Source organism: Colias eurytheme, chromosome 9 (assembly GCF_061535395.1).
Source record: "Colias eurytheme isolate Ceu_HAF_F1 chromosome 9, ilColEury1 Martin Lab GWU primary, whole genome shotgun sequence".
In the NCBI taxonomy this organism is placed as follows: domain Eukaryota; kingdom Metazoa; phylum Arthropoda; class Insecta; order Lepidoptera; family Pieridae; genus Colias; species Colias eurytheme.
In genome coordinates this window covers 1,312,199-1,336,881 of record NC_142988.1, presented here as the reverse complement: position 1 = coordinate 1,336,881, position 24,683 = coordinate 1,312,199, and the positions used below count along the sequence as shown (strand labels likewise).

General features: G+C 33.8%; 3 protein-coding genes across 3 annotated transcripts in view; 1 reads left to right on the top strand and 2 right to left on the bottom strand.

Annotated features, from left to right (window-relative positions):
* LOC149905558 (uncharacterized) overlaps positions 1 to 24,683 on the top strand; it is a 156,805-nt gene that overhangs the window by 51,340 nt on the left and 80,782 nt on the right. The window lies entirely within an intron of this gene.
* Positions 1,707 to 7,878, bottom strand: LOC149905570 (SAC3 domain-containing protein 1). The gene is made up of 7 exons (XM_090105712.1): positions 7,695 to 7,878; positions 7,362 to 7,523; positions 6,896 to 7,057; positions 6,268 to 6,537; positions 5,841 to 5,978; positions 2,075 to 2,261; positions 1,707 to 1,837 (listed from the first exon to the last, which is right to left on the bottom strand). The coding sequence occupies exons 1-7, from the start codon at positions 7,793 to 7,795 to the stop codon at positions 1,769 to 1,771; spliced, it is 1,089 nt and encodes a 362-aa protein (XP_089961838.1). The 5' UTR covers positions 7,796 to 7,878; the 3' UTR covers positions 1,707 to 1,768.
* LOC149905569 (uncharacterized) lies at positions 10,895 to 14,007 on the bottom strand. Its single transcript, XM_090105060.1, has 4 exons — positions 13,856 to 14,007; positions 13,116 to 13,271; positions 12,048 to 12,182; positions 10,895 to 11,137 (listed from the first exon to the last, which is right to left on the bottom strand). Exons 1-4 carry the CDS (start codon positions 13,913 to 13,915, stop codon positions 10,973 to 10,975), a joined length of 516 nt encoding a protein of 171 aa, XP_089961186.1. The 5' UTR covers positions 13,916 to 14,007; the 3' UTR covers positions 10,895 to 10,972.

The window sequence follows — 24,683 nt, the reverse complement described above, 5'->3', positions numbered from 1 at the left end:
GAATCGAGTTTCAAATAGACACCATCGAATTTATTTATATTCTTTTTTTCTACAATAAATATCCGTGCGTTTCTATATTTTGGTGCTAAGTACCACACGTGAGGTCGAAGTAAAAAACCTTTGACAACATCCGCACTGCAGTTTAAGAAAGTTTTTTATGTTTATAGTGCGATTCTTATTTTAAGACCTCGCCCACTGTATATTATGTTGAATTATATACATCTTAATAAATGATGCAATTGAACATTGTATTTGAGTTTGTCTCGTTAAGCATGTTTATTATCTGTGCAAAAACGAGTTACTAATGACAACACTATTTTTTATGTATTATAGGTATTATTGTCTAGATAGAAATAAATTTAGTTACCAAGTTGGTTTCTTTTTTTTGCGTATCTGTTGGCAAGTGACATTGACGTTGACAGCTATCAAAAACCGAATAAGCGTAGCTTGTATCCAAAGTAGATAAAAAAAAAATAGGGAGATATGTTTTTAAAGCGGCAATAAGGCTTACACTTTCATAGTTAATTGAACATGACTACACTGTACAATATTATCATAAGGAATCTATTCAGGATACGGAAGAATGCCTGTAACATACTTATTCTACCCTATTAATACTCTGTGGTGACCAAGAGGCAATACGTATGCGGTATGACATTGAACAAAATTAAGGAAAGAAATTGTTATTGTTAATAAATTTATAAAATAATCATTGATGTTTGTAGCTCGCCGTGATGGCATGGTACTAAGTACCTTTAATATTTGAGATCAGATGTCAATACCGTTTATTTGTCAAGGAATGAGTCCTATTCGACAAATAATAAAAAAGTATTCGCTGTAAACTGCTTTGTTTTGTTTATCTGATCTGATTGTACGCGAAACTCTAGCAACACCTTAATAGTTAAAAATATCCTGAAAAATGTATGAAGCAACCAAATCAAGTTTTATTAGAAAACAATCATTTAGCTCTTCATAGCAACTCTGTTACAACGTTGTTTTATTAATTTTGCGTTATTTGGACATATTTAAATTTAGGTGTTTAATTTTAAATTTATTAATTGTAGGAAAATCAATGCAATGTTATTACTCATTACTCATATGAAAGATATCAAATTAGTGATTTTTGTATTACCGTCAATACGCTTAAAAATATTATTAAGTGACATTTAAAATTCATTTAATTTAGATCGGAATTGTTTAAAGAGCCTCCTTTTGCATAATAAAAATCTTTATTAAATGGGAAATTATCTGAATACACCACAAAATAGAACCAGAATTAAAATAAACAGAACATTTGTGATCCATTATTTACATGTCCAAAGCTGTGACTGACATAACTAATGTAACTTAGCCATATGATAGGCAAATTAGCTATTTTATGTAATTAGCAAACACATAGATGAATTTCTAATGTAAATAAAAGAATATTGGTAAATAAATGTTTTATTTCAAACAACATATTATTTATAATAACATGATTCAATTCTGGCACACACATACAGGTAAAAATAAGAAAAAAATTTACAATGAGATCTTGGAAACTTAATTATTGTAACAAATTATGAGTAAAAATACAAGAACTTTAACTCAAATAAACGATTCTGATAAATATAAGTATAAATATACTAAGAATAATAACTATGATGTAGAAACTAAAGCACCCGAGCGAGGTCATAGATTCAACTTAACTTAAGTATAGGTACTTCAAGAGTTTTTTTTTTTTGGTAATATTTATGTAGAAATTCCGCGTTAATAAATTACATTTTTATTACGCTTCCACGGTAAGAATGTCTTCGAAGTCCATATCTAATATTTTAGAACTGCATTTTGGTGGAAACTGAAAGAAAAAAATAAAGATTAAAAACGGAGGTTTTGTTTGTAGATTAACTTGAATTGATAAAAATGAAACAATATGAAATATGTTTATTATGGAATAGAAAAAGGAGTTTTAATGAAAGCTAATTGTATACCCATAAAGTTTACAAATAGTCTCTTTTTTACACAAAAAATTACATTTACTACACATTAGTAATACTTATAACATCTTTCCAAGTTTAAAATATTGAATACTTACAACATTAACATCATTGTTAAACGCAGCCTTGTTAAAGCAAACCCCTTCACCTACGGTAAGTCCATAATGTTTACAACAATCTATTACTTCGTCAACACTGTTGAACAACAACCACTGTTGTAATATTGTTGTTGGAACTGTCAGTGATTTGCTGTTGTAAGCTGTGCTGAGGACTTGAAGGCTCTGCCTGGAATGTAAGTATATTATGAATGGATAAAATATCTTTTGTCATATATCCCTTTTTAAGCTATTGCATAGCTTCTATCGCGGGCCTTGAGCGCGGGGACCGAATCCAGAAATTTTGTAACGAAAAACCTCACGCTCCCCACTCCGATGGACACGGAGGTGTGGCTTGACGGCATAGCATGCAATAGCTTTACCGCGGCAGTCCTCGAGTGCCACATGTCTTTTTTTATTTTCTTACAGACTCTGTAGAAATATTCCATAATTTATTCTTGCCATTTTTAAAAAGATGGATCTATGAGTTAATGTCCTGTACAATTTGACGACGCGGTTGGCGCAGTGGTTAAAGTAACTGCCTACTGAGCCGACGGTCCCGGGTGCGATCCCTGGTCAGGGCAAATATTTGTGTGATGAACTCAATTATTTGTTCTTGGGTCTGGGTGTTATTATCTATATATATGTATTTATTAAATATTATATTTATCGTCGCCTAGTACCCACAACACAAGCCTTAATTGAGCTTACTGTGGGACTAGGTCAATTTGTGTAATAATGTCCTATAATATTTATTTATTTATTTTGTCTACCTATGAAGGGATAAGCTAGTACAGACTGACAAAAATTGTACAAATACATAATTGTATTACAAGACGTAAAAAGATTATTGTACTTGTTTACAAATCGACGCCCCCCGCGAATAATCCGGTAATGACCTATTACGGGGTTTTTCATGTTATGCGTTTTTCGGCATCTAGAAGTTAAAATACACCATGTAAATTTTTTTCAGAATTTTTCTATCTTTATTTACGAAGATATGAAAAATTACGCGTATATTCCATAAAATAACATTAAAATGTATTTTAAACGAATAATATGGTTTTAGATCTTTACGAAAAATAATATCAATATGCTTCGACAGTAAACATTGTTACGATATTATTCAGGTAAATAGTTTTCTACATTATTTAAGTAAGTGCTAGTACAGGCTTATTCGGGGTTTTATTAAGAAATCGATTTCCAGATACATTCATTATGGAGTGCAAGTATGCAAGGTATTTTTTTAAACACTTTCTATTACTGAGCAAATGATTTATACGGCCTTAGAAAAATTAAAAGAGATGAAAGTTTGATAGATAAACGAGACAGGCATCAGAATAGACCACATCGAAACCTTCATCTTCATCTTCATTAGATGCTGGTCGTCCGACTCAGGTTCTACCTGCTACCCACAATAAGCCCCCATCAGTATGGCTTCATGCCACAGAGGAGCACCGAGAACGCCCTCTATAGACTGGTGGGCCACATCAGAAATAAAAGGGAGGAGAAGAAGATTTCTGTTGTGGTATTTCTGGACATAAAGGGAGCCTTCGACAGCGCCTGGTGGCCAGTCATAAAGGTGCGGTTGGCCGAAGTTGGGTGTCCGGGGAACGTAAGGCGGGTGATCAGCAGATACCTGAGTGGAAGAGGTGTGAAAGTTACCTAACTTTCACACCTCTTGTCCCCCGCATACCTGCGGGTGTGAAGTGAGTAGAGAGACCAACAAGGGGTGCGTGCAGGGTTCCATAGGTGGGCCGCTCCTGTGGGACCTCTTGCTGGATCCTGTGCTGTGGATGTTAGAGGAGATGGATGTGTTTTGTCAGGCATTTGCCGACGACATTGTGCTAGTGTTTGATGGAGATACTGCTTTAGAAGTAGAGACGAAGACAAACTGCACATTGAGGAAAATTGACGAATGGGGTGTCAGAAATAAACAAAAATTCGCACCGCACAAGACATGTGCCCTGCTCTCGACACGAAAATTAAAATTTGACATGCCACGACTTGTAATGGGGAGTGTGGACATCCAATATTTCGAAAGTATTAAGATACTGGGCCTTACTATTGATGGCGGCCTGACATTGACCGAAACGTCGGGAGCGTTTGCAAAAAGGCAATCGCCCGTTATAAGCTATTAGCAAGAGCAGCTAGAGTAAATTGGGGGCTTAACCCCCAAGTAGTTAAGACTATATATATCGCAGTTATAGAACCGACTATCTTGTGTGCATCAGCAGCGTGGGCACCCACTACGGAAAAGATGGGGGTCCAAAAGAGGCTTAACACCGTTCAACGGGGTTTTGCCCAGAAGATCTGCAGAGCATATCGGACTGTCTCCCTGAACTCTGCGATGCTGTTGGCTGGGATTCTCCCTCTTGACCTCAGGATACTCGAAGCTTCGAGGCTTTATGAGATCAAGAGGGGTGTGTCGCACCCGGCGGTGTTGAGGGACAGGGAGGTGGAACGAATGGCTCTTGCGATTGAGGACCCACATTCGGCAGAGCAGGTAGAGCTGGGGCTCGGCTTGATAAATGAGGACACCTATGCTGACGTGGTTAACAGCCACGTCCACAGGGTCTATATGGACGGCAGCAAGATTGAGGGTCGAGTCGGAGCCGCCTTTTCCGTATGGAAAGGATATGCCGAGACAAAGGCCATTAAGCTTGCGTTGCCACCGTATTGTACCTATCTATCAGACTGAGCTCCTAGCACTCAAAAGAGCAGAAGACATAGCCTGCAAGAGTGGAGCGGCAAAGGTCGGTGTCCTTATTGACTCCAGATCGGCGCTCCAGGCGGTTACCCTGAGTTCCCCTCATCCCCTGACTATAGGAGATACGATGTAGGAGGAACGACCGGAGTCACGAAGCTCTTTTTCCCAAGCGCTGCTGCTGCATAGAAGGTAGTCGGGAAAAAGACATCACACACCACACCATCCAAGTACTGACTGGTCACGGTGGATTCGCATTCTGCAGTGAGGTTCTGATGAGGATTCTGATTAAATTTTTAACTGTAATAGGACCATAGTATAATTTTCATGATTATGTAACCATGTGTAATAGTCGTGTCTTCAGTGCAGTGTCTATTTTTTATAGTAATAATAACTATTGTGTTTTGTGAAACAATCCAAAGTTGTTTCATTTACTAAAATGTCCTGTATTTCATAAAATATACTTTAATAATCATCAAATAATACTTAAGTAAACTATTCGAATAAACAGTAATAGTTATAACAATAAAATGTACGTTACTGTTAAACAATCGAATAATCAAATAATAGATTATTACAAATGTTCAGTATACAAAACAAATAACACGAATATTAGCGCAACAAGATATTACTGTTGCCGTCGAAAATATAAATTTACACGAACAATATCGTAAGTGACATTACTGACCAGAGCTTGACCTTCACTAGTATAGTAAAATGCATCCAGCTAAATTATAACGAAGCCCTTGGGACTACTTAAATTTTGTTGAAATAACCAGATAGCTGAAAAAATTAGCTTCCATATGCGATATTAAAAGTCTCTGATACTTGTTGTTTAATGGAGTTATTAAGGAAAAATGGTTTTTTATTTTTCCTGAACATTTTCACTTTTACGATTACCGGATTATTCGCGGGGGGCGTCGAAATATACCTTCTTTAAAGTGGAAGAAGATAAGGGGGCTAGTTGAACATAAAACCTACCATATTAATCCTCTTTGTATAATTATTGTAAATATTACTTGGTGTGGTTTATTAAATTGTTAAATAAAAAAAAAAACTTACCTCTGCAATGTGGGTAGATATAAGTAAAAGGCACAACTGGTTAAAGGACATAACTTCTGCGATAGTCTACACATTCGAATGTAATTTCTTTTTAGATTAGCGACTGCTATTTCATAGGACAATCTTAGTTGGGGTTTTCTAAAAATACAAAATAGTATAAGTAAGAAAGGAAGCGTTCAAGTATTACGACTACGTCACACAATTTTGAAGATTTTTGATCCCCTCCTCCCCCAAATTGCGTTACGTAATACTTGAACGCCTCCATAGGTAGGGAAATAGTTGACTATTTATAATAAATGCATAAGCAACTGTCTTGTCTGTCTGACTGTCTACTTTCAACCAAACTAGAAAAATGTCTATGTTTCGGAAAATTTGTTTCTTTTTATAAAAACAAAAGTCAGATTCAAGAAACAAATACCATTTTTACCTTTTTAAATACTTTGGTAAGTTTAAATACCGTACCATTGGCTGTAAATCATCCAAATTGCATAATAAATATAAACATTCTATTAGTTCTCTATTACACATATTTTTCCCATTCAAAGACAAAGCTTCCAGACCAAATGTATTATCTACATTAAAACTTTTATTCTGTCTGTCTGTTTCATCGCAACAACTCAAAAACCACTTCATGCATTCAAGAAGGTATTTGTTGTTCAACACAGGATCAAATTCATTCAATGATTTGTCTCTTAATCTGGAAAAAAATAACGAAAGTATATAAATAGAGGTCAATACGTAATGGTTTTTATATTATTTATAATTCACAAGAAGAATTGAACTATAATAATTTGGTGATCACCTCAATTTAAACTGCTATCTATATATATTAAAATGAAACCCATTCTCCTTGGTCACGGCATCACGCGTGTACGGGTGGACCAACTTCAATAATTATTTTTTTATTATATTCCTTGAAGTACAAGGATGGTTCTTATGTAGAGAAAACGTAAATATGTACCATGGGCGAAGCCGGGGCGGACCGCTACTTTAAATATATTAATTATAAAATTTTTTCTGTCTATAATATTTTCCCTTTCCAATCAATTACTTACCTTAAAGCAAAGAAAACATGAAACCTAATAATAGGTTCCAATAATTCCATACACTGTTCCGGTGGCAAGCGCTGTATGGTCATGTCTTGACGGACAGCTCTCAGCCGATCATTGAGAAAATCGTACACAACTGTTAATGGCACGTCTGATCGCTTTGCTACTCTGTAAAATGTTAAACGTATATTTTAAGCTACTGAAAGACAGACAGCAAAAATGTTGTTATTAATACCATAGCCCCTGCTAACAAGTGATTGTTTATTAACTGTTTTTTTTTTAATTATACAGATTTTATAATAAATTGGATGTAATAAATTATTAGTCTATCTCAGAATATCTTGAAATTGTTATATCAGAATAAATTACTTATCACATAAAAATATTGCTACAGTACAGTACAGCAACACAAGGTGTGATTTACACCATTTTAAGACAATCTGCAATTTAAATGAATATGTACATGTCTTACTCAAATAATAAATATTGTACAACTTTTCTTAATACATGATAGGGTCGTAACAGCTTTGGCACAGCCATATTGGAGTCTGCAGCAGATCTACTGTATGATTTAATTAATTTATGTTCATTTCCAACAACTTCCAAGATATGTATTAATTTTTCGCGTTTTCGCCTGAAAAGTTTATAAATAATTATTTCATAAAATAAGAAAAGTACACGATAATCATTATTCATTAATGACCCAGAGCCAGAGGAGTTAGACAAGGTATTATTGATATTGCTAAATAGTTTTAAGTCAAGGAAACATACTGATTTAATGTAACTAAAATAAAAACAAACTTACAGAGAGCTTTCTTCTTGTGGACAAAAGTTATTACAAATTCCAGCAATATTCGTGCCGAGTTTTGCTGTATTTTTGTTTTGTAAATAATCTAGATACGACATCGTTTATATTTAAAAAATAAATAATAATAATCGAATTTCGAGTTAATTTTTCTGCCAATTTTGAAGATTTGGCACGATTGGCACCAAAATTGAAAAATGTCATGATGACATTTCGTTAGTTTTTTTTTTTTCGTTTTTTTGGTACCTACCTAAAGACCAAGGTAATACCATAAACAGACGTTCGAACTGGTGCGACCGGACCACCGTACTCGTGCGGTGCGACCGACTCGCCACACGACCGCACCGCACCTAGGGTTGCCAGTATTTGATTTAAGGGTTAACAGCATCAAAAATACGAGTTTTAGTTATTTTTTACGGAAGATAATTAAAACAGCAATGTTAAATAGAGAAAATTTATTTTTGGCATTTATATTTGCTGTTGGAAGAAACAGCTTTTAATAGCTCTTCATTTTCTAAAGCGAATGTATAAAAATCTTTGCACGATAATTTAAAATTACATTTAATTAATTTGCAGCTTCGCCTTTACAGTTTCAATATTCAATCGGTTTCGGCTATCCGTCCAGGGACTCCAGGCATTGCCGCACAAAGAAAATATTCTTAGTTTAAAAATTACGATTAAATTTACGATTTTTAAAAAAACATTTAAAATATTGGAATTTTTGCGGCCGACTGAGCTAAATAAATTCGTATAAAAAAATAGATAGGTACACTAGTGACTAGATAATTTATTATGTTGCTAATATATGAAGTGATTAAAGGCGCAAATTATCCCTTTTTGAAATATCGATATTGTCGATAGAGGCGAAAGTATTGTAATTTTTACTGATTTTCGTTTTTATTTTTTTATATTATATGCAGGCGTTAGTAGAAGCTCTGTTTAGTACCAAAAGAAACCTTGAACTGAGTTCTACATGTGACAAAAATACCACATTCTAGCCACGAAGTTATTACGAGATATAGATTTTCAAAGAATGTCAGGGTTGTCCCTAGTAAACAAAATTATATATATATCATCTATCTATTACCAAGTTTTTGTTTGTTTTAGTCGTTAGTTATAGTCGATATTTCAATATATTATTATATGTAGGTAAAAGGTTAATTTATTACAATCTTTATATGTAATAAATTAACTGAACAAAAGAAATATCTTAGATTTATAAGACAATTCAATAATATCAAATTAATACAAATTAATCTCCTTTTTTTGTGAATATTTCGAGCATTGATCATAGTAATCTCATTAAAAGTCAAACCGAATTCTTTGAAAATCTATTTCTCGTAATAAATTCGTGGTTAGAATGTTGTATTTTTTTCACATGTGGACCTCAGTTCAAGGCTTCTTTTGGTACAAGTACAAGTACAAGTTACAACCATTGAAAAGAAGAAAACAAAGAGAAAAGAATGGGCAAAATTATATTTAAAAGACAGCGATTCATTCAGACATATGCAGTCATATCATAAATCTTTGTAGAGTTCTAAAATTTATATTATTAATCTTTTTTCAGTATTAGCCACGTCATCCGACGCCATCGCCATTGATAACGATCGACCGACGTCCGTTTTGTTTGGCGGTAGAACTATGACTAAAGCTGTAATAAGTATATAGTCTATGACTAATGCGCTGTCCGGTGCGATCGCCCGTCCACACGCGCGAATTTGGTACGGTCCGCACCAAGTTCGGATGAAAAAACCATCGAACCAACCGTACCGTCAATAATAATAATTATGTCCGGCGGACCACTGTACACACGATCGAATATGGTCCGGAGCGCACCAAGGTCACGGTGCGGTCCGTACCAAATTCGAACGTCTGTTTATAACTTAAAGACCAATGTAAAGACTGAACTATTTGCCAGTGTCAACTTCAGATGTTAATCCATTTTCTTTAATAGCAACACTAATTTTCGCTGTGTCCGATTTGTGGTCCGATTAGGTACAGCTTGGGTACAGCCTCCCGACACTACCCCGACACTTGTCACCCTTATATCACGGTCAATCTGTTGCAAGTTCTCTGAGCCAGTTTTCGTCTGCAGGATCGATACCCAGAATGGCGATTTATAATGTACCATAATAATAATTGTTTTGTCGTGTATTAGGCAATAGTACAGAATACTTAATAGTAGTTAATTGAAACAGATGACTCTAAAAGGCTTTTTCTAAAATAAATAGTTGATGATATACATTATACACGCAGCTGTAGATATAGCAATTATTTAAATCAATTTTGTTCTAAGCCATATAATGTCACAAATGCTGAATACCTAGTGCTGAATTAAATTCCAAATCTAAAATTGTAACTCCCGATCCCAGTGAGGATGGATTCTGCCATAAAATTGTTTCAATTTCGTTTGCAGTTTTATGATGATGGTTTCTTTTAGTTAGATTTATTTGTAGCCTGAATGTAGGTATTATTATAAATAGGGCTCTGACTGAATTACAGAGATGGTAATCTTTTCATCGGTGGTTTTTACATACCTACTATAAAAATGAATGCCCAAATGTGTTGCTAAGCGCAAAACTCGAGAACGGCTGAACCGATTTCGTTAATCCTTTTTTTACAATATTCCTTGAAGTACGAGTGGTTCTTATGGTGAGAAAACATAAACATATACCATGGGCGAAGCCGGGGCGGACCGCTAGTTTTATAATAGGTAGGTATTATGCAGTAAATATGACACAAAGTTAGCTAGCTACTAGTTATTATTCTGTGACAAAGTGTATAGACCGTACACTACAGTTATGGGCACAAGCTTCTTATAATATCTTCTATATAGGGTGGAATTTATTTTGAAATGCCACCTAGAGAAAATCCCTTGTTACAATCAGTGGCAATTTTTTTAAAAGAATGAAAACAGCTTTCATCAATTCACGAAAATTTGTTTACCACATCCGGTAATTGAGCCGATTGAATTCAGTTAGTTATACACCCCGTAGTTATTTTGAATCGGTCGTTAGAGTCATTACAAGGGAAAACAGTCTTCATAATCATTCGATTCCTAGCTAGGAATATTGATTTTTCAAAAATCTAAGGATGCATCATTGTGATCCTCATATCTATTTCATTTTTAAAGATATAAAAAAAGTAAAAACACAGTTTTTTTTTCATAATTATTTATTTGGAATAAAAATCTAAAACGTTCGTCCGACTCATTATGCAGACACATAGAGAATCCAAAAACAACACGATCGATAAAAGCACACAAACAACAATCCAATTTAGTGTATTTTATTTATAAATATTGCATATATGTATATTGTTAGAATAGTATGATTGGTTGCTCTAACATATATTCTTCCATATGCTCTGCCTTGCTCCATCGGGAATATGTTTGGTAAAGCATTGGGGACGATTGTCAAATTTCTGATTTGAAAATTAGTATTCTGAAATAAAGTAAAATTAAAAGTCAAACATTTTATTTAGTATGAAACATAAGAAATAATAAGAATAAGATACAACGGTAGGTAAAAGAATACGCGGATTTTAAAATCAGACAAAAATGCTCATAAAATAAAAACTACAGGGCCTATTCGAATAAAATTTTTATGGAACCAATTCGACACTATTCCGCATCAAAAAAAGAATCACGTAAATCGGTTCAGAAACCTCGGAGTAATCGGTGTACATACATAAAAAAAAATTAAAAAAAAATACTGGCTGAATTGATAACCTCCACCTTTTTTTTTTTTTGAAGTCAGCCTCTATTAGAAATTGTGCCTTAGAATATTCTATATAATATGTTATAGGTTGTAATAGGTATGTGAATGATGTTTCACAAAATCAATGTTATTACCGAGTAATACGTGATGCCAGTAATTTCAATTGCAAGCAATTATACAGGATGTCCCACTATTGTGATACTAAGCGCGAAGGGACTTGTAGTATTGCATACACTGATCACGTAAAAAATACTTAAACAACAAAATTACATCAAAAAATTTTTGCTAAATTTTTCCTGAAAATCCATGTTTTCTTCTCTAGCTTCGCTCAGCCGGCATATACCGCTTCGCTAATGTGAGCATTTTGTCTATGAAAACATAATCTTAAACGATAAGTCACATGCTGGTAGGAAAGCTGGGCAGGTTGCTTGTTAGGGGTGTACGCATAGAGTTTTAAGAATTCAAACATTTGAAAAAAAACTGCGTCTGGAATTTTATAAGTATTTTTTACGTACTCAGCGTAATATGCAAAACTATAACCTCCTTTGAGCTTAGTATACCAAAAGGCAAAAGTGGGACACCCTGTATAAGAGTATTTATTTTATTTTACAGATAAGAATTATTGGTAACTTACGGGTGGCATTGGACATTTCAATTGATTTCCAAATGTAAAGAATGGAGATGAGAATAAATCACACAACTTGAACTTCAATTCGATAAACGATGGTCTATATTCATTGTGAAGAAATTCTTCAATGACGACGCTCGCCTGAAATTATAGTCACATGAAGGTACAACAATAGGTGCCTATACTCAAAGTATAGAGTATGTATTTCATTTACTATTAGTGCGTAGCTATATTACTGGCTCTGTGGTGCGTAGGGGTTATAAAAAATATTTATTGCTTATTACTTTGATAGCTTTACCCAAAGCAATCAAAGAAGGAATCTGATTCAGAAGTTCGAGCTCACGTCCAAGCTTAAGAGGAACTTTATCAAAGGAATGTTTATTTTATTTTATTTATTTATTTGGTTTACCAACGTTTCTTTACATCACAGATAAAACATCAAAGTTAAAATACAATTTTATATGATCAATGTAAAAAAAACACTTATAGGTTAACACAGCATGCGTAAAGTAAGTTTAAAAGTATACAATTAATGAATTAACTATTAAGTATCTTAAACAATGAAAAAATTATAATATAATATATATTATGCACTTATCTATTCTAATCGTTAAAAAGTGAATTAAAAATTTTGCGGAGTTTGTTGGGGGAATCTGTGAAAATATCAAACAACTCACTGTAGTCGTTTACAGTTTTACAAATTCTCGCAATGGGTGAGTTTCGACTCGATACGGTTCTGCGTTGAGGAGGACACAGCGGCAACAAAACCTTACGAGGGTATCTAGAAGGCACCTTTAAATTAAATTTTTGAAGCAATTGGGGGCAATCAATTTTACTATTGAATAATTTCAAGGCAAAGAGTAAATCAAGAAGTACCCGACGATTATCAAGAGATGTAATTTTGAAGTGAGATAGTTGCTTTTTATATGATGGTAACTGTTTCTTTGATTTTCCACTTGCAAAAGAAATCTTCTCTGTATCCTTTCCAATCGTAAGGAATGGCACGCATAGTGAGGTCTCCAAACCACATGTTCTTCGTTCATTCATTCATTCTTGACTTGGATTGTGACTTACCGATAAGTTATTGTCCAACGTGCGCAAAGCTGTACCATATACATTGAGGGTTGGTTTCCCTTTCCGGGAATATCTCCTTACGGTCGCTGTCAGATTCGTAGTGTACACATTATCATAATATGGAACTTCAACCCTTTCAATCGAAGCTAGGAATGCCTGGAAAAACCTGGGTTGTCTATATTTTTTGAGAAAAATAGTAAGTGTGATTACACACAACCTACTGTGATTTCTCTGTATCGGATTAGATATAAGGTAGGTTTCTCATCCTGTCTTGAATCGGTGGGTGGAGATCAACCTCGCCATGCTATTGCAAAAATGACAGCACACGCGTTTCTTGGGCCAAGCTCCGTCCACACTGAGCGAGCTGCTATCCGCAGCATTTGCTTCGCGAGGCTGCTCGCTCTGTGTGGACCTGCCAGGTAGGTCCACACAGAGCCTATTATCTATTCAAGAGAGGATGAGGAACCGAGTTCACTAATATGGGGAAATTGTACACGTTATCTGATCTAAACATTGTAAAAGGAAAACATTTGTGTTTTTGCTTCACACAGCACCTTTTGGACCGAACCAAATCATCGTTTACCAGCAAAAACCGACATTATTCCTAAGTTACTTAGCTTTTAGAGCTAATAAATTAACTTATTTATTTTTTATTTATTCTGATCGTTCTATACAGAGTGAGGCAATATAGAAAATAAAAAAGTTGGTGCGAAAGATATTGTATACAACTTCTAACTTACATGAATTACCCCGAATAGAAAAACAACGATGCAAAGGTTTACAATCATAGCTTTATACATGTTATGTTAGTCGGTTAGATTACAGAAATCTAAGTAGTTGAATAAAATGCTAAATTTAAAGGTGCAGGCTAATTTCCGTTAAAATTTAAATGTTCTAAATTTTAACGGAAATTAGTTTTGTGAATGCATTAGAATTTAGATTATCTCATTTGCATCAGTATATATACAGGGTGGAATTTAAAATTAAAAAAATTATAAAAAAAGATTATAAAATTCATCTAATAACTTGTGAGAGAGAAGTATAGCAATGGTGCAATGTCATATCGGTCGTATTCAGTATTCACCCTTCTATTTATTTTATTATTTTAGTTTTAATGAAAATAGCATTGTTGTTATATTATATGGAGATAGTCTTAATCTAAAAAAACATGACATTGATATAGGATTTCAAAAAATGTTGAAAATTAGTAGTGAGACAAAATGCAAATTTATGTTGTGTACATTACCATATTTGCCTGGTTTGACACAAAATCAATATAGATTTATCTATAACATTAACTTAAAATTATATAATTTAACAAATCATCATAGTGATGCATTTATATATTTTGACATAAATTCATGTACAAAATCTTTTTGCTTGACAAGGAATACAGTGTATCTGCCATTTAGATATAAGAGAGAACTTGCTATGTTAATAGCATATAAAATTATTAACCAGTCTGGTACATGTTTGGTATCAGACCATCGATCTACTATAATTTTATGTAGTAGTAATTATATACATCAACCGAGGTTAAGTGTTGACGGACAAACTAGCCCTAAGCTAGATTTAAACTAGTATGTAAGACAACAGCTAAGCAGCCTTTTTCCATTGTACATCAAAATATTCAAGGCTTGGCTAGCAAATTATTAGAAATAGAATTATTTTTAAATCATAATAGTATAAAAATATTTTGTGTAACAGAACATTGGCTTAAACAATGTCAGTTGTTATTAAATATTGATAATTATAAATTAAAAAGTATATACTATAGGGCACATGCTATTCATGGAGGTTCTCTTATTTTTGTTCACAATAGTGTTAAATGCAAAGAACGAACTGACATTGTAAGTCTTTCTGTAGAACGCACCATTGAACTGTCCTGTGTTGAGCTTGAGCGTTATATTATTGTTTGCGTATACAGACCTCCTTCCAGTGACTATAATATGTTTGAGACAGTCATGGAAGAAACATTAAAGCGTTTAGGCAGGAGTAAAAAGAAGGTAATAGTATGTGGTGATTTTAATATTGATTTACTTTCACACACACAGACGGCAACACGAATAGTTAATTTGTTTCACTCATTTAATCTGTATAAAGTTTTTGATGAACCCACACGAATTACACCTACTTCTGCAACTTGTATTGATAATATATACTGTGATTGCAACTGTCTAGAAAAAAAATATCCTCAATATACTGACTTCAGATCACTGTGGCCAGAAAGTAGTTTTGGAATGGGATTGCATACCTAAGTTTAAAAGAATTAATGTTAGGCCTATAACTAAAAAAGGCATTGATAAATTTAGAGATAATATTAATAATAAACTGCCTAACCTGAATGATCAATCCTTTTATAATAATCCTTGTGAAATGTTTACAAATCTTTTTAATTTAGTTCATAATGAGTTTAAAAAAATATTTAAAGTTAAATCTTTAAGTATCACCAAGGATTTACCATTTAGTCAATGGGCAACACCTAGTATACACAGATGCAGGAACATTCTATATGAGTTATATGGCATGAAGCAATATAACAAAGACTTGTCATTCCATAATTATGTTAGAAATTATTCAAAAACTTTTAAAAAAGTTTGTTTCACTGCCAAGTGTCTATATGTCAGAGATAAAATACGCAACTCTGATAACAAAGTTAAAACTGTTTGGACAATTATTAATGGTGAAATGGGCAAAAGCCGGACAAATAGTACCATAAAACTTGTAAATGCTGGCAGGGTAATTGACAAAAGTGCTGATGTTGCGCTTGCTTTTGAAGATTTCTTTAGTAGTGTCCCTGTTAGTATTACTAAAAAATTAAATTCATCATCAGTGCTTGCGGAGTCCTATTTGAGGGACCATGTTGCGGAGTGTGATGTATTATTTGAATTGCGACATGTGACTGCAGATGAAATTGTTAAAACTTTTAAAACATTAAACTTAAAAAAAACATGTGATCTCTGGGGAATGTCTGTGAATTTAGTAAATAATATTATAGAAAACATTGCCAACCATTTAGCGTTTATATTTAATCAATGTTGTGACTGTGGTATATTCCCTGATTTATTAAAGTTTAGTAAAGTCATTCCTTTATTCAAAAGCGGTGACCAAGAAGACTGTAATAACTATAGGCCTATTTCTATTTTACCAACTTTGAGCAAAGTCTTCGAGAAATTGATTTTAAACCAATTATGTAGTCATTTTGTTTCAAATGGTTTACTGCACGCCAAACAGTTTGGTTTTACAAGGGGGCGCTCTACCACTGATGCTGGAATAGCTCTTTTGTCACATATATATAAAGCATGGGAAAATTCAAAGAATGCTTTGGGGATATTCTGCGACCTTTCTAAGGCTTTCGACTGTGTAGAACATTCCACTCTATTACGGAAACTAAATTTTTATGGTATCAAAGGTTTATCTCAGGACCTCATAGCTTCATATCTTCAGAACAGGGTACAGACCGTTGTTGTTAATGGAGAGAAATCTTGCGGTGCGCCGATTAACATTGGTGTTCCGCAGGGATCTATCTTAGGACCGTTTTTGTTCTTAGTGTATATTAATGACCTACCTTATTATTTGCAGGATATGTGTGAAATAGTACTGTTTGCAGATGATACCTCATTAATATTTAATGTGGATAGATATGACACAAATGTTGACGAAGTAAACTCTGCTCTTTTACGCATATCTAATTGGTTTAATGCTAATAATTTATTATTGAATGCAAAAAAAACAAATTGTGTAGAGTTTATCCTTCCAAATGTAAAAAAGGTCAAAAGGGATATCATTTTAAACGGGGAGGTATTATACCCTGTCGAGTCTACTGTTTTTCTTGGTTTGACACTAGATGAGAAGCTACAATGGGGGACCCATGTTGCCACCACCGCTGCTAAGCTCAGCTCAGCTGCATATGCAGTTCGAAGAATAAGGCATCTCACCGATGAAGATACGGCTAGATTGGTTTATTTTAGTTACTTTCATAGCATTATGTCCTATGGAATTCTACTATGGGGCAGGGCTGCAGATATAGAAACTATATTTATATTACAGAAAAGAGCCATACGCTCTATATATAATTTACGTGCTCGGGACTCACTAAGAGATCTCTTTAAGAATATTGGTATCCTCACTGTACCATCACAGTATATATTTAATAATGTTTTACATGTACACAAAAACGCGGACTTACACACAAAAGTAGGAGATAGACACTGTTATGGCACAAGGAATAGAAATAAAATTGAAATGCCATTTTATAGGTTAGCTAAAGTTAAAAATTCATTTATGGGCCAAGGTATACGTTTTTACAATAGAATTCCTCATAGTATTAAAGAGTTTAGTAGTGTTAAATTTAAAACTTATTTAAAAAATGTATTAGTTCAGAGAGCCTACTACAGCATTAAGGAATATATGGAAGATGAAAATCCATGGAGGGTTGTCGCGCAAGAATAACAGGACAGTTCTTTGGCATATTATGATAATATATAATATTATGTAGTTAGATGTAAGTAACATGTAATGTAAAATTATATTGTATATGGACATGACTTTAAAAGAGCAACTATGGAGTTTCTTGCCGGTTCTTCTCCATAGATACTGCTTTCCGAATCGGTGGTAAATTTAAAGAATGTAATGACGATTCAAAAGTGCTTCTGGAAGAAGTCTAATTGAATAAATAAATGTTTGAGTTTGAGTTTGAGTTTGAGTTTATTCACCACTATTCACACAGATAAAAAATCTAGTTATATTAGTAGTAAATTGTACTCTAACTCTGTCGTAGATTTCATCAGCATAAAGCTATATTATTCCTAGCGTTTAGGGCTAGTAAATTAATTTACATGAATTACTCCTAATAAAAAATAAACCACGTGGTATAATTCATCAAATCATCAATCATGGCTTAAACCATGTTGCAAAATTACAAATTCGTATTATATTATCAAACACGATACTGATACTGTATTAAACACGAAAAAATTGACAAAGAATAGTGATTATCTTTAAATAAGTTATTATCTCTAATCTAAAAAAATTATATAGGTAAATGTTATGTAACTTTACGGAACGGACAAATGACGGAAAAATGTAAATTTTAACGGAAATTAGTTTTGCGAATGCAATAAAATATAATATTATTATCTCATTTGAATCAGTATACCTAGTCGTTGTAGTATATGTACACAGTGTGATTTTGTCAAGTCACATTGGTAGGCTAAATAGAACATACCTATTTAAGGGTGCACTCACACACATCAGTCACCGTCAAGTCACCGATGACTGATCGGTGACGGTTTGTGTACGTATCCACAAACACCAGTCACCGTCATGTTGTCCGTCAGTCACGTCGCCGGTTTGACTGAATCATTGAACACATACATCAGGTTAGTGAGTGATTAGACGTGTGTCACGCTAGAGAACATGTAGCAATTGACGGTAGCACGACGCTGACTGAACTGAGACGTGACGGCACCGGGTGAGTGGGGATAAAAGTATGATACATGTATGGAAAGATTATTTGACGTGCCTGACCGGGGACGTCACTGATAGATTTCGTGCCGGCGACTGTCGTGTGGGAACAGAGTCATACTAGAACTATTGATACATATTTTTTTTTAATCCTGTCCGGTGACGTGCCGTGACGGTGACTGATGTGTGTGAGTGCACCCTTAATTATTTTTAAAAGACATCGCCGTTTGTGAAGAGATAGGTACAATTATACTGGTACATATCAATTTTTATGGACGCCCTATTACCTATATTATTTCGTTGGATATAAAAGAAAATATTGGTAACAATAATTAGATTACAATAAAATTACTTTTTTGTTCTCAATTTCGTGTTAAATAATAAATAATTTTTTTACGAAATTGAGAAATAGAGTAAAGAATACAACCGAAGACGTTATGGTAGAGAAGGCCTCTACATTTACCTCTATTGAGGTATTTCTATTAATTTCTAACAGATAACCACAAAGGCTGATGATGATGATGAACCACAAAGTAAGTGAAAAGAGGGTAGAGACTTGCATGTTCGACACAACAAGATTTTTTTGCTATATTCATAATATGTTAACGTAATATTGTTAAATAAAAATATATGTACCTATATACCTACAATTGCTAGGTTTTTTTCTTTACTTCTAAGTTTAACAATACCTATTGGTGCACAATAAAGTATTTTTGTTTGTTTGTTTCAGTGTCCCTGTGGCTTTCGCCCGGATAGACGTTGTATGAAATCATAAAATAATAAAAAAAAATGTTATATTATGACTAAATTATTCAATATATTTTATAGGTTTTTAATTTTTTCATCTTCCTCGTGGATTCTCGTCCAGTCTACTCGACTGGCCAATGGGTAAGGTCTCGATTTATGTTCGTCAGAATCGTTTGACTTTCGCTATTTATCCGACGAGTTCGACTAACGCCCACGCGACTAGTCCGCCTCTACGCTCTTTTTGAGAGATGCCAATTCTACATTAGATACTGCCCTGCCATGGCCCTGCCCCTGCTTCGTTACTTTTGATTTGTGTCTTATCTCTCTGCTCGTCCCGATCAACCTTTACCATACACTAATAGGTTACCGGGTTTTGTGTCGATAAAATAAATTTCTCTCCTAACCTAACCTCTAACTCCTAACCTCTAAATAATTAATTATAATAATCATTGAGATAATATTACTATACGTATGGAGGAGACACCACGAACAAAATCTGTGCGCCATTTTTTTGCTCTAACTAAGTTTTAAAAATTATTATCTAGTTAGGTTTTTACCGATGAAAGTTATTCCTTTGCACATTTCCGTATTATTTGTATTATTTGTGCAATATCGTAACACACACGAAGGCATATTTGATGCGTTTCACTTTAAAACCATTAAAAAAAACGTATGTTGAGCGGAACATAAGTGATGTAGGCGGTGTCGTCTCCATATATGTATATCTCAATGATAATAATACATAAATTGAGCCCGGGATGGTTTTTATAAGAGTGACTGAATCTTTTCTATGAGACTATGAGACATTAGACTTAATTTGCAATGTTTATAAAGGACATACAGGTGTAAATATAAAAAACGATCGAATATAATATGAAGACATTTATTACAATTTATTTACAAATTTAGTATATAAGTAGCTTTTTACAATAGGATGCTTGGTTTCCGTGATAAAAAATAAGACGTAAATTCTGCCTTGTTCCATTGGGAAGATATTTGGCAAAGTATTCGTGCTTATCGTCATATTTGTTAGACTATAGAATTTCTGAAACAGAAAAAAGATCGTAAGCTTTATTTGGTTATTGAATTTAAACTTATTTCAACCTCGTTACTGAGACTGCTCTTTAAATTATATGCGCTGTAGGTAATTTTCCTTGTTGTTGTCGGTATAATATGATAGTGACGAACATTGAAGTTGTGTTTCAATGAGGAACAATTAGCCTAAGTACCTTTGTATTTTTTTTTCTAAGGGTATTTTTACTTAACAGAGAAAAGGCGAGTTTTACAATTCAGCAAAAGGGAACGGGAAATATTGAGATAAAATCAGCATGTGCATTGTGCAAGAACCAGAAAATTGAATTGTATGAAATCCGCCGATCCTCACTTGCTTATCTTCCTAGTTCCTATACAGAGTGGAAATTTTTAATAGGCACTCGAGGGAAAGTAGGTATCTGCTTGAAATACTGGAGATAGCAAATTTTATTCCAGGGCCCATAGTGTATGGTTCATGGATTCAAATTAGCATATAGAGACAAAGGTCTCTGCAGTGGGAATAAATGGGTTACAATCATTATAATTGTAATAGAAATAGTAAATTTAATTGATATCTAATTTAGATAGATATAATTTTAAGAATGGATTACTTACAGGTGGTAGTGGACATTCCAAGCCGTAGTTTTTCTTTAAATCTAATAATGGAGAGTCGAATAAATCACAAAGCTTAAACTGAAACCTGACAAATGATGGTCTGTATTCATTGTGAAGGTATTCCTCGATTACCAATGCAATCTAAAAATAAAGTGATTTTATTAAGTTACCTACTACATATTATATATGTGTAATATTACTAAATAATAATACTATAATCATTAAATTTTTATTACTTCCTTTCTATTTTGTAAGTCACTTAATATGATTATAGATAAGTTTAGTCCATAGGGACATTCAATAACTTAGGTACTGAACTAGGCAATATAGTCCGTTTTCTTATGGGAAAAGGTATACATTTTTGAGTAAAGCAATGCCATTTGGTACGAATGTTGTACTCGTCCACCTAAGCCCAAATCGCCTGGTAGCCAGTGTCTACTCCCCGGCAGAAGGGAGGGAGGGGGGGTTATAGAACAGAGCGCCCGGCGCTCGGAAAAAAAATTCTGGCGGATTCATTTGGCCCTTTGAGTCGAGTTTGGTGTCGTTATCAGGTAACTAGATGATGCCCGATTCATTCCCCATACCAGTTTTTTAGGGTTCCGTAGCAAAATATGTCACAATCTTTAAAATAATAAACTTTTGGCAGTGGCAAAATCCAAACAAACCAGTATATTTTTATATTTTTGTATGAAACTTGGTTTATAAAAAAATACTGTCTGAAAGGCCATTTCATGCAGATTATAAAAACATTAACATGTAACATATATCTTACCATTTTCAATGTGAAATAAATTATAGAAAGCACAGGAACGCTCGTCAGCGCAGCGTGGGGGACGGCTAATAGACCCGAAAAATAAGCAATAACATAAAAAAAAACCAGTCAAGTGCGAGTCTGACTCGCCCATCGAGTGTTTCGTACTTATTTGTCCTATACCATGTTATCTTGTCTGGTAGGACCTGGTTAACTGATACACACACACTTTCGTCTTTATAATATTAGTGTGATTTTTAATCATCTTTAAATTATAAATGAAGTCAGGTAACATTGTTAAAAATAAAGATATATAATAATAGAACGTTTTTGTATTAATAATAATGACAACCACCTCCACAATTACATAATTCGGTACATTTGAGCTGGCGTATAAAACACTTCAATCTGGAATTGCAAGATTTCACGCACCGACATCTTATCAATTCAAAGCTTCTCTTTTCTTTTTATTTCAGATGGGCAAGTAATATTTTGATTTTTTTAGGTCCCTAAATATATACAGCCTGTAAAACTGCCCTTAAGGTGTGTTGTTTAAGGGCAGCTTCTGTGGGAGGCAAATTTTCGATTTTCCTGTCCGTTTTTGTTAAAAATTAGTTTGCGACCCTCATTTACTGTCACAGCGGGGCACAATGTGAAAAATAAACATGTACTTATAATAATTAAAAAAAAATATAAGTTCTGGATAAGAGTATCCTTAAAATATCGTGACCGTCCTTACCTATCATGCATTGTAATCACAAACTTTTCAATTTCACTGTCTGCATATTTGTCACTGTAAAGTGCTTGAAATCCTCGTGTGCCATTCGGATATGCCTTCCATACCTCAAATGCATGTGTACCTATAGTTCTTTTAGACCTTTTAGGTAACTATAGGTACACATGCATTTGAGGTATGGAAGGCATATCCGAATGGCGCACGAGGATTTCAAGCACTTTACAGTGGCAAATATGCAGACAGTGAAATTGAAAAGTTTGTGATTACAATGCATGATAGGTAAGGACGGTCACGATATTTTAAGGATACTCTTATCCAGAACTTATATTTTTTTTATAATTATTATTATAAGTACATGTTTATTTTTCACATTGTACCCCGCTGTGACAGTAAATGAGGGTCGCAAACTAATTTTTAACAAAAACGGACAGGCAAATCGAAAATTTGCCTCCCACAGAAGCTGCCCTTAAACAACACACCTTAAGGGCAGTTTTACAGGCTGTATATATTAAGGGACCTAAAAAAATCAAAATATTCCTTGCCCATTTGAAATAAAAAGAAAAGAGAAGCTTTGAATTGTTAAGATGTCGGTGCGTGAAATCTTGCAATTCCAGATTGAAGTGTTTTATACGCCAGCTCAAATGTACCGAATTATGTAATTGTGGAGGTGGTTGTCATTATTATTAATACAAAAAACGTTCTATTATTATATATCTTTATTTTTAACAATGTTACCTGACTTCATTTATAATTTAAAGATGATTAAAAATCACACTAATATTATAAAGACGAAAGTGTGTGTGTATCAGTTAACCAGGTAATACCAGACAAGATAACATGGTATAGGACAAATAAGTACGAAACACTCGATGGGCGAGTCAGACTCGCACTTGACTGTTTTTTGTTTTCTGTTATTGCTTATTTTTCGGGTCTATTAGCCGTCCCCTACGCTGCGCTGACGAACGTTCCTCTACTTTCTATAATTTATTTCACATTGAAAATGGTAAGATAATTGTTACATGTTAATTTTTTTATAATCTGCATGAAATGGCTTTTCAGACAGTATTTTTTATAAACCAAGTTTGATACAAAAATATAAAAATATACTGGTTTGTTTGGATTTTGCCACTGCCAAAAGTTTATTATTTTAAAGATTGTGACATATTTTGCTACGGAACCCTAAAAAACTGGTATGGGGAATGAATTGGGCATCATCTAGTTACCTGATAACGACACCAAACTCGACTCAAAGGGCCAAATGAATCCGCCAGAATTTTTTTTCCGAGCGTCGGGCGCTCTGTTCTATAACCCCCCCTCCCTCCCTTCTGCCGGGGAGTAGACACTGGCTACCAGGCGATTTGGGCTTAGGTGGACGAGTACAACATTCGAACCAAATTTCATTGCTTTACTCAAAAATGTATACCTTTCCATACAAGCATGCCCATAAGAAAACGGACTAATAGAATCAATAAGAATAATCTTGAGTGTAACCAAGATAAAGTTAGAAGTTAGAAGAAAAGTTAGAAAATTATTGAACTTAGTTATTTCTGTGTCAATTTATATAACTACATATATGTTGAATAATATGTATTTAGTATTTAAGTAAGCTAAGATTGTTTTATTTAATAAAATTTTGCATCGCTGTCGTATTGGGAATGTCCTGTAACGGCAAGTGATGTTTTTAAATAAATAAATAATATAAATACTATACTAATAGTAGTATAACTTACCGATACATTCTTATCCCACGCCTTTTCAATGTAGCCATAAATATTCAGAACTGGGTTACTTTTCCTGGAGTACCTCCTCACTGTCGTCGACGCATTCTTAACGTATACCTGATCATAATACGTAATTTCAACCCTTTCCATATAAAGGTCGAATGTCTGGAAAATTAGCAGTATCCTAAATTCAAATTCGAATTTTCAAATTCAAATGATTTATTGTGATTCACAGGTTACAAGGGGTTATTACATTGTAATAATAAATATTAAAAATGCAAAAGTTTGATGTGTTTTTTTCATGTCGCTATGGAGCCATTTTATGGTATGGTTTTTGTGTCTGGAGACAGTAAAGACGAAGAGTTGTATGGGTTACATCTCACCTCGGTGAAATATCTCATTTATAGTACAAATTGGTTGGATTAATTAGATACGATTAGAATTTTATTTTATTAGAGAATAATTTTGACCATAATTAACCTCATCTCTTGCAAACACTA

Excerpts from the sequence above, each read along its gene's own strand:
- LOC149905570 (XM_090105712.1), bottom strand. The coding sequence starts at position 7,795 with ATGTCGTATCTAGATTATTTACAAAACAAAAATACAGCAAAACTCGGC. Across the intron at positions 5,979-6,267 it reads TTACCAAAGTATTTAAAAAG|AAAACCCCAACTAAGATTGT; the intron begins GTAAAAATGGTA and ends TTGTATTTTTAG. Across the intron at positions 1,838-2,074 it reads TTAACAATGATGTTAATGTT|TTTCCACCAAAATGCAGTTC; the intron begins GTAAGTATTCAA and ends TTTTTCTTTCAG.
- LOC149905569 (XM_090105060.1), bottom strand. The coding sequence starts at position 13,915 with ATGTATAAAGCTATGATTGTAAACCTTTGCATCGTTGTTTTTCTATTC. Across the intron at positions 13,272-13,855 it reads TTCTATTCGGGGTAATTCAT|GCATTCCTAGCTTCGATTGA; the intron begins GTAAGTTAGAAG and ends AGGTTTTTCCAG. Across the intron at positions 11,138-12,047 it reads TGAAATGTCCAATGCCACCC|AATACTAATTTTCAAATCAG; the intron begins GTAAGTTACCAA and ends ACTTTATTTCAG.